This window comes from Silurus meridionalis, chromosome 8 (assembly GCF_014805685.1).
Source record: "Silurus meridionalis isolate SWU-2019-XX chromosome 8, ASM1480568v1, whole genome shotgun sequence".
NCBI lineage: Eukaryota > Metazoa > Chordata > Actinopteri > Siluriformes > Siluridae > Silurus > Silurus meridionalis.
This window is the reverse complement of record NC_060891.1, coordinates 13,469,510-13,479,378: the sequence shown is the minus strand read 5'-3', so window position 1 is coordinate 13,479,378 and position 9,869 is coordinate 13,469,510. Positions and strand designations below refer to the sequence as shown.

The window sequence follows — 9,869 nt, the reverse complement described above, 5'->3', positions numbered from 1 at the left end:
TGCATCAAAATGTAACCCACAAGCGGGTATTTAAAGGACCGAGATGCCTGGACAGAAAAGAAAGTACAACGTTCGTTTCCCACCCGTGAGTAATTCCTAAGGTTTCTTAGGCATTTGTTAGTTTTTTCCTTCTTCTCTGCCTGGAGGCTCCTGACCCTGAGCCATCCTGTGCTGATCTTCCATTCAGGGTCGCATTAAGAAAATCATGCAGAAAGACACGGAGGTGGGCAGGATGGCCACTGCTGTTCCGGTGATCATCTGTATCCTTTGGAAGCATTGTTTGCTTTTCACCACCAAGTTCTATCTGTTGATTAGGAAAAAAAATAACGTAAAGCATTACTACCTCTGTTATGTTCCCTGACTTCCAGCTTAGCTAAAGCTCTGGAAATGTTCTTGATCTCATTGCTCACCAAGACCAGCTTAATCACACAGTCCAAGAACAGCAGAGTCATGTCTATTAGTCACATGTAAGTGATTTAAAAGGTTCTCATTACAGGTTAACCACTGTTTCCAATTTACTGATTTATTATGCTGCTCTTCCTTCTCGCCTTTGTATGTAAAGGGCAACCGTGCACTTGATTGTTCCTCTGTTTAACATTCACTGTTATCCTATAGGAAACAATGCATTGAGTCGGAGAAGCTGTTCGACTTCCTGAAGGAGCTTGCGGAACAGGCCTCCGGCTCGTCAGCAGCGAAAGAGAGCAAAGCCAAGGGGAAGTGTCTGGGGCACAGGTTAGTATCCAACTTTCAGCTAAAAGACCATTTTATGTCTAGTTTTGTCTTATCGCAAGACATGGATTATTTCTCAGCAGTGTTGCCGCATAATTAAATGTTTTGGAGACGCTCTGCCAAGGATCCACTGTCGCACTGTAGTGCTCTCTGTGCTTTCGAGAATAAATGTTGACCTCCTTTCCAGAAAGAAGTGGCACAACAAGTCCATCAAAACCAAATCACCAGAGAAGGATGAGCTGCCTAGAGGCATAATATAGAGCCTCCAGACTCCTCTAGTGTAAGAAATATTTTGAAAAGCTTTTAATGTCATGCACTAAGCTTCACGTGCCAGATGTAAAACAGTCTAGACATGGTGACACTGTGAGTTATGAACATGTACATGTGTGCACACACTGCAGCTCTCTGCATAAGTGTGTGTCAAAGTATACTTATCTCTTATATATAGTATGTTGTATGCTTTGCCTATGCTTGATTTCTCTCTCATTTGTTAGGAGTCGGAGCTTGTCATCTGCCTGGAGACACAGTCACCTTGATAACAGCTGCTGAATAGCAGCTGCTGCAGTGAGTCCCTCACCTAGGATTCTTTTGTTCGACTGCGTGTGCTAAACAGGAGCACGAGGACCTGGGTTCTCTCATTTGCTTTAGATAAAGAATAGATAAAAGGTAAAATGAAAAAAAAAGTTGAATAAGATATTTTCCATGTTGCACCATCACTAATATTTATGTTTAAATGTCATTGACTCTGTAGCTCACCTCAGTGAAAACTGCAGCAGTATTTATGAAGGCCCAACAAGTTTTTCTTTTAATATTTCCCAGAGAAAATTTTTAATTTGTAATTTTTTGCTACTGAAAAACAATTAAAATGTAAAGAAAAGATGACCGTGTAGAATTTGATTGAACAAAATAAATGCCAATATATAGATTTGTGAAAATATGACTTAACTAAGTTTTAAATCCTTATAAGGAAAATGAGTTTGTGTTTATTCTATGAAGGGAAGATCTTTTTTTCAGAGCACTACTGCTATTTCTTTTTTTTTTTCCCTGTGTTGGATTCATAACTGTTGTTGAACCTGCGACTGTCAAATGTTAAGGAGCTAATGTAATATCAATGCCATAGAAGTACAGTACTCTTCATTACCTGACTTTAATCCCTGTTGTTATCCAGAAGAAAGTGGGCTTTTGCAAGAATGCACACAAGCGGATGCATATTTTAGCTACAACACTGTAATGTTTTAAGGGTTTTCAGTAAAGATGGACTGTGGATTGTACACACTGTTTGAAATATTGACTAAATTCCTGATACACTTAGAAGTAAAAACAGCACTGGACATTATAATAGAAGTGTGAGCATGATGAAAAGGTCATTTTATTTTTAAGAAAACATGTGAATGGAACAGTGTGACCCGTTTCCAAATTGTGATGCAGAGATGAAATAAATAAAATCAGATTTCTATAAGTATCTAACAGTTCCTTATTTAAAACAAACTTTTTGTTGTGTGTTCATATACTTTTTTTTTTTTTCTATTCTCATCTTCTGCAAAAGCACTCATTTGAATTGCAGTGGATACATAAATCAGACAAAAATCTACCAGGGAAATGAATATAAAAGCAGATCATACAAGGGAAAAAACAAAGCTCATTTGCGCAGTTAAGACTAATTCTAATATATAGGCTGCTGAACATACAATACAGGTCAGTTTCAAGCCTGGGTCCTTTTTCTGAGCACAAACGTTTTAGCATATATCACATTTATTAGACCTTAAGATATCATATTGATTAACATGAATAGAAATGAAAACTTTAATATTGGTCAAATCCAATCAGAAAAAAATTAGACAATTAATTTAGTGGTCTGACGATTTATTCTTTTTTCAGTCCTACATGACAAACACGCCTTTGCCATAGATCCATAAATTAAACTCAATCCAAAGAAGGCACTAGTCAAGTATGCCCCTCTCAAGACAAGGTCAGGAGGTGAGTGCCAAATGTAGATCTTCCTGCGCTACAGTAAAAACGTTTCTTTATACACGTATGCAGATACATGAAAGAATAAAACAAAAACAATACAATGACTCCCTTTCTTCCTCCATGTCTATCGTAGTATCTATTCATTTTCTTTTCTGATTTTTGGATTTTTCATTTATTTTTAACATTGAAACCAAAACCAGAAAGGTAGGTAGAACATGGTGCAAAGTTAAGTCTGTTTTTCAGTAGAGTCACATTCCAGGTGCTCATTTGTACATAGTGAAGAAGAAAAAAAAACTAAAAGAAAATCTGCCAAAACAGTGATGGTTGAAGCTGGAGCTCAGCAGAGTCGTGCACCGAAGCCAAATGTCTGTTTGATGGCTTGGCAGTAGTACCTCTGCCAGCCTTCTCGGGTACGATCCTCTTCGCTCTCTGGCACTGCTCGACACTCGATCTTCAGCCCCGTCTCGTTGCCCTTGTCTATGAAGGTCAGCGTCACTGTCGCATAGTGCTCTACATCCCCACATAGACACAGACGTACAAGACAAAGTAAAATAAAGCGAAAATGGAAAACTTTACTTTTAAATTGAATCCTAACTATAGCAAAGGACACATTTTTATGTTGATTTTATAATAAGAAAAGGGTTAATAATCAGGGTATTTCTCATTGAAGTGGAAGCTGATCATAAATGTATAACAGCTATAGGCGAAGGCTGTGGCCGTTTCATATTAAAATGAAACTTAGTTATCCTGAATAAAAATAACCATATTTTTTTTTCTTTCAGCAACTAAATATTTTTGTATGATATAAGAGACTGTGCACTCAGTTGGTATGAATTTCAATAAATCAAAATATCCCTACTTTAATTATTAGGCAACAGATAAAGTTTGTTTACAAACCCCTTTAGTTATGCATTTATTATTGGATATATTGATCAATGTAATGAAATTTGGAACTCTGTCCCCAGACTACTGCAGACTAATTATGCAAACATAATTTAATGTTTCTGAAAGTTTTATCCCTTACCGCTTGGCCACGTGTTGTACCTCCATTTCATGACTATCTTCTCCTCGGGAACCTGTGGGAACCCCAAAGCCATTGTCAGTCTCCATCCACAGAACTGTCTATTCTGTATAAGGCGATGTAGTCTACTTAATTGTAAAATGTATTGATCGCATACGCAACCATACATTGTATGACGTGCTGCGAAATGATTTTCTCGACTGTCCATGACTAAGCCAAAATTATTTACATCCACCAGAACATCTTCTATACAGATAGAAAGGGGAAAAATACAACATTAAGCAATAAAAAGATCCTTCAAATTGTATAGTGTAGATTATGAAGCACTTTGCTTTGTAACTCATGCTCTTATGTTTATGAAGATAAAGATGTTCCACAAGAGTACGGGTAAACAAATCACGCGAATGCACACGTATAATTTGTACAACTGCAGACTGCAGTCACACAAAATCCAAACCAAAGCCATTTAAAGCAGTTACAATGTGATCTTTGTCTTTTACCAACATATATCTCTATATATTTCTAATATAAATAAGCAGATTCTCACCAGCTCCTGGAACTCGCCGTATACATTTCCACCCAACAGGCGAAATTTGCCTCCCTTCTCTGCCTCAACTGTGGCATCAGTGTGTGTAAACGCCTGCACCATCTATACACACACACACACACACACACACACACACACACACACACACACACACACACACACACACATATTATTGCTATTAAAAGAATTCATATATAATCATCTCATAATATTACGAAAAAAAAAGTAAATACTTAAAATAGCACTTTTCCATGTGTTTATTAAATGGGATTCTACTGACCTCTTGGTTGACAAAAGCTCTGTAAAGCTCCTCTGGTGAAGTGAGGAAAGTGTCTTTTAGTGAGAACTTGCAAGTAGGAATCTTCACTCCTGTGCACGGAGGAGGAGCTGTGCTGCCTGAGCCAATCTGTACAGGACGAACACACAATGTCGATCATAAATTAAAGGCCAGATCAGAGCCCCAGTATTTTAATTAATGAATAACAGTTACTCCAAAAATATTCTTATTAAAGGATAATATATTTAGGAATTTGAAGTGTCCACACCTACCTGGGTTTTGTCCATTTTAATTTTTGTCTGAGACATGGGCTGTTTGGTCATGCCGTTCGCTGTCGGCAAGATCATACCCTGCGTGAACTCTGCGCAAATAAAAATGCAGACAAAGTCATTATGAAGCCGTGAACATACAGTATACATATAGCATACAATGGGAAGTGGTAACTCCGTGGTAAGGACATTGACTTAGAAAGGTTGATGTTCAAATCCCAGTGCCACTGCTGGGCCCCTGTACAAGACCCTTAACTGCTCAGCTGACATTATTGCAGGCCACTCTGGTTAAGAGTGTCTACCTATACCATAAATGGTATAGGTAGGAATGTTGTCCTACACCTCGATTAAAGACTTATTCAAAAGGAATTTTAGGACTGGCGTAAAGCCCCTGCCTCCCAAAAAAAAAAAAAAAAAGGTTTTTTTACATTTTATATATATATATATAAAACCACTTTCTTAATTGTTAATCAGCAACTGTCTGATATTTAAAACCTACCCTAGCATTTTGTTGCCCTCTAGTGTTTCCTGTCTGTAACTGCAGAATACCACAGTCCACTAAAGGTGAGGAGGGCCAAGTCGCTATCAAAAAGCCTCACATTGCTTATAGCTAGTGCTTTACAACAACATTAATTGAAGCGCAAATCAGCTTGCATGACGGCAAACGTTGTGATTTAATTAAATAAATAAGTGCACGTGTGGACAAATACTTTCTGAGAACAGTTTGCAGATTTTACACACCACTTCCAAAACAAAAAAAGACCAGATGGTCTCAGTTTAGGCAGTGCACATGTGATCACATGACTTTGGCGGTGCGCAGCGTGGAGACCAGGTGAAGGCGGATGCCAAGCAGACCTACACTGAACTGGTAGCCAATAAACAGACACCCCTGTTACATGGTGATATTTTAGCTTCAAGATTACCAGCGCTGAGCAGAGAGAGAAACTGCTGAATTTGCTAAATTCAAGTCGCTTAAATTTAAGTTGCTGTGAAACACATTTAATAATGATTACGTACTTAAATTCAGGCAATTTTGCAAACATACACTGTATCTTAAACTTTATAAAAAAAAACAGGTAAATAATTTTAATGGGCTGTTCCCTGTTTTTTTTTCGGACAAAATGTTTAAATTCTTTTGTCAAAATTGTTGGTTTTATTTCAGTCATCTGTACCTTAGAAATTATTTTTTACACTAACGCATTTTGTAAAAAATATTATTCACTTTGAAAACCTTTATAGTTTTACAAAATACACATTTCAGCATCATCATCTGTGTCAATTTCCTTGACGAAACCAATCAAGTGGACTTGCAACATGACATTGCCAAATCGTGCAGCCGTACTTATAGCCCTTTCATATATCTAGAACTGGTCTTGTGATAGTTAAGTTCAGGGGAAGGGCAACTACTCCTTTACTGGAGTTATAACAATGCTGGCTGTCAGAAGCAACGTGAGAATGGCTGACCTGTTTTGAGAAGCTCAACGTAGCTGACCAGAGCTTCACAGACTTTCTTTGCCCCCTCCTTTTTCATCAGAGTAAAGAGTGGTGTGTCAGGCTCATCTTTACAAAGAGACACACTGATCTGTTTCCCCCAACAAGAAACAAAAGACACGATTAGTTTGAGAAGAAACAGCATTAAACAACAGTTAATATTAGTTAGGAATTGAGAATGATTTGAATTCAGAAATTTGAATAATAAAATCAAAAATCAATATAAAATTGTAACTTTAATTGTTGTTTTTGTGCAATAGAAGAACTTACATCAAGGTCATCCTGATCATTTTCGTCAGAAAGGTTTGGAACATCAATTTCACCTTTGTATTTGATCCCTGATTTTGATGTTCCTGTTCAAAAAAGAAAAAGAATGTACAAATAACGTTAAATAGATTAGAGCTATAGTCTTCAGTAACCAGGCTAGAAAACATTGATACACAAAACCCAACAAAACAAAAAGTATACACTTTATACAGTCTTGTTCCTTCGACTTTGTAATCTCTAAATTGTTAGAAATAATTTGGACACATTTGAACACTACTGTATACTTGCTTATCATTTTATAGAGTCATAAACAATCACTACACAATTCCTTTGCAACCACTGACAGGAAATTTGTGGACGAAACTCGGCACTGAAGGAACTGAGGGGACTGTAGGACTGCTGCTAACGATTATTTTAGTAATCGAGTATTCTAACATTTATTCCGGCGATTAATCGGATAAAAAGTACTTTTTCTTTATTAAAGTGCAATACTAAAAAGAAAGAAAATAAGACGGGTCTCTTAAAATGAACAAGTTATTTGGTTCTTTTAGAAAAATTTACATTTTATTGCTGAAATTTCATACAAGAATATCTGTGAAAACTAAACCGCCATATTACATCGAAATACAAATACAGTGCATTCAAAAAGTCCCTCTGCAGTGACACTGTAGAGTAAGTTATGGGAAACTATTTGTTCAATAAAACTTAATTATTCATTCTCATGCATTTATTTATTAAATCTCACACAGTATCGTGATGTGGTTGTTCTTGTCTCGGGAAATTAAAATTTCGCTTCAGACTTTAGCGGGTGGTGCGGCAATAGTAATGGTCCGTGGGAAACACAGTGTAGTTAAACGAAGCATCGAGGAAAAATATTTGTCTCTATTCATTTTTGTAATCAAGTTACTCGAGGAATCATTTCAGCCCTACTTAGAAGCATACGCTGGGGCATTTATATCTACATTTATGGCATTCAGCGGATGCTCTTATCCAAAGTTCCAAATAAATAAGCGGTGATGCTGGGATTTGACTGTACTCATGACCTTCAGATCAGAAATCCAATGTCTTAACCACTAAACTACCACCTCCCATAGAGCATCGTTTTAATAAGTGTGCACTTTTCCAGTGAGTGACAGACAATAAGAAGGGCCCAGATGAGAGCTGAGAGATGAACATGCAAAGAATTGTGACTGTGATATTGAGTGTGTGTGTGCGTGTAAGAAAACATGGCTGTGGCAAAATACAGCCGATTCTTTTGCTGATAAGATATCGCCTGCCTTCCATTCCTTCCTTCCCGAGCCACAGAGCTCTCCATAATGATTTTATCCTAAACTGTCTCAGGCGCTTGTATGCATTTACTGACTGTGCAGTTTTTTTGTCACTGATGCTTAACATTTCTTACATTCACAAGCATCCTCTCTTATCAGGTCATCACATAGATATATATTTTTTTTTATTACTTCCAACATGAATCTTTAACGTGCTCACTTCATTGTGTAAAACCTTACCCAACCTGTACTGTGTATTATTTGACCAATGGAAAGACAGTTAAAGTTCAGCCACAGAAAAAGTGCGAGTGAAATAAGTCACACGCTTTGCTCAACATTCACATACTTAGATTTCAAATCACAGATAACACAAATATGCCTCAGGTGTGAAAAATGTAAATATTATACATATAGTGACAGCTATGCAGCAACACACAAAACTGGCAACCTGATTATATTGTACTCACCTTTCCATTTGGCCTTTAAGTTCCACTCGTAAAAAGATGAGCTTCCCTTTGCGGTTGTTGATCGAAGCCTCTCCTTCCACCTTGCTGACCTCTGTGATTTCGCATTTGCCTTCGTCGTTTTCTACTTGCAAGCCCACCAGCAGCTCTTTCAACTTCTCCGATGACCAGTTTGTAGCATCCCTCTCCGTCCTGACCAAGAAAGCAACAGCTTGAGTTTACAAAAAGCCCAGGTACAGGGACTGCCAGTATTACATCAAAACTTTGTACAAAAAGAATATTTGTCAAACATTAAAAAAATAATAATGCAAAAGCCAATATTTGCCTGTTAGTGTTTGCGTAAAAAAAAAACAACCAAAAGAAAAATAAAATCACTGCACACAGGACGGTTCACTCGGAAGACTTGATGCAAACCGAAAAAGAAAACAAAAAGGCGGGGAAGATGAGTGCGACCAGGTACTGTTTTTGTGGAGTTTTCTGTTTTCCCCATGTTTCCTCTGATCTCTTCTAACTTCCACAATACATGCATATAGATGTTAATGTAGGGGGCATTTATCTGGTTATGTTGCCCATCAGCTGACCGGCGTTCCACCCACAATCTACACCAGATTCACACCCGGTATTTCCGTTATATTTACTCCTGATCAATCACAAATCTGCCCAGGACAGAGAATGGATTATTTACCTTAGATACCTTGTCACTGTGTATGAAGGACTCGTTGTTGTAACACAAGGAAATATATATCCCTGAAACAATAGCGCAGATTTCTCTGCACTAATCATGTGGAGAAACACCTAGAACATGCTGGAGAGCATCTGCTCAAAGCCATGTAGCTCTTTTCTGTATAGGCAGCGTGTAGATATAACGATCCACGTATAGAAAATCTAGATGAAGTAAATCAACAAGATCCGAAGCAAAGGAGCGGCCATGGCATGATTAATATGCTAACACATAGCGTGTTAAACAATGCTGCATGTCTACGTTAACTACCACCCACCTCCACGTGGATCACAAATATACCTGGTTCGCTATCAATTAGTCTCAAATAACCCAGCTATGTATCTGTCACACTGGTGAAATGTAAATATATAAGGCTGGGTGATGAGATTGGTGCCGGTGATGATGCAGGCTTTGCTACCACGGTTAGCAAAGATGGCTCTCAACAGCCGCACGCCGGCACCGCGTCCTTTCCTCATCTTACCAATGCCAATTGTTGACATTCGTAGCATCCGCTCGTTCTTCCACGATCCACCGAGGGTCCCCCTCTCCCCACTTAGCCATGCTTCTTTAATTTCTATTACGCGACAGGCGAAGACACGCTCCGGTCAGCGGGTGACTTCTGGAACACTCTACACGCGAACCTCAGGTTTTGTTGCCCGTAGAAATTACTGGAAACGGAATTACGCGTCACATTGTAAAAGCTCCGTGTGCGCACCTCGCCTGTCGAGACGGTTCCTGTTTCCCTTTTCCGGCTTGCTCAGAATTATTGTACATTATAATAATACTTATTAAAATAAAGAAAATAAACGCGTGAATTAATTTAGTTTTACATGTAATTTCTATT

The 9,869-nt window shown here is 38.1% G+C and overlaps 2 protein-coding genes and 1 long non-coding RNA gene across 8 annotated transcripts in view; 1 reads left to right on the top strand and 2 right to left on the bottom strand.

Annotated features, from left to right (window-relative positions):
* LOC124390569 overlaps positions 1 to 605 on the bottom strand; it is a 1,604-nt gene extending 999 nt beyond the window's left edge. Inside the window, exons 1-2 of the long non-coding RNA XR_006926774.1 lie at positions 411 to 605; positions 84 to 304 (exon numbers count right to left, since the gene is read on the bottom strand). This is a non-coding gene — a long non-coding RNA (uncharacterized LOC124390569). The remainder of the gene's footprint in view (positions 1 to 83; positions 305 to 410) is intronic.
* The window catches only part of LOC124390567 (dr1-associated corepressor), an 8,997-nt gene extending 6,806 nt beyond the window's left edge, over positions 1 to 2,191 (top strand). For 3 of the 6 annotated variants that reach the window (XM_046856573.1, XM_046856572.1, XM_046856574.1), the window contains exons 2-7: positions 1 to 85; positions 188 to 260; positions 374 to 467; positions 616 to 732; positions 917 to 1,009; positions 1,224 to 2,191. The exon at positions 1 to 85 is cut by the window's left edge. In XM_046856573.1, the coding sequence (XP_046712529.1) occupies positions 44 to 85; positions 188 to 260; positions 374 to 467; positions 616 to 732; positions 917 to 989 (399 nt within the window). In that variant the 5' untranslated portion in view covers positions 1 to 43 and the 3' untranslated portion in view covers positions 990 to 1,009; positions 1,224 to 2,191. Of the gene's footprint in view, positions 86 to 187; positions 261 to 373; positions 468 to 615; positions 733 to 812; positions 1,010 to 1,223 lie in introns of those variants that run through there. The other 3 variants (XR_006926772.1, XM_046856575.1, XM_046856576.1) reach the window with 3 other exon arrangements.
* Positions 2,069 to 9,719, bottom strand: ahsa1b (AHA1, activator of heat shock protein ATPase homolog 1b). Its single transcript, XM_046856571.1, is given in 10 exon segments — positions 2,069 to 3,210; positions 3,725 to 3,776; positions 4,269 to 4,370; positions 4,549 to 4,674; positions 4,818 to 4,906; positions 6,279 to 6,396; positions 6,576 to 6,658; positions 8,308 to 8,342; positions 8,344 to 8,496; positions 9,507 to 9,719. Coding segments are annotated over 10 exon segments (1,011 nt in total). The 5' UTR covers positions 9,587 to 9,719; the 3' UTR covers positions 2,069 to 3,037.
* Positions 9,720 to 9,869: the final 150 nt, after the last annotated feature.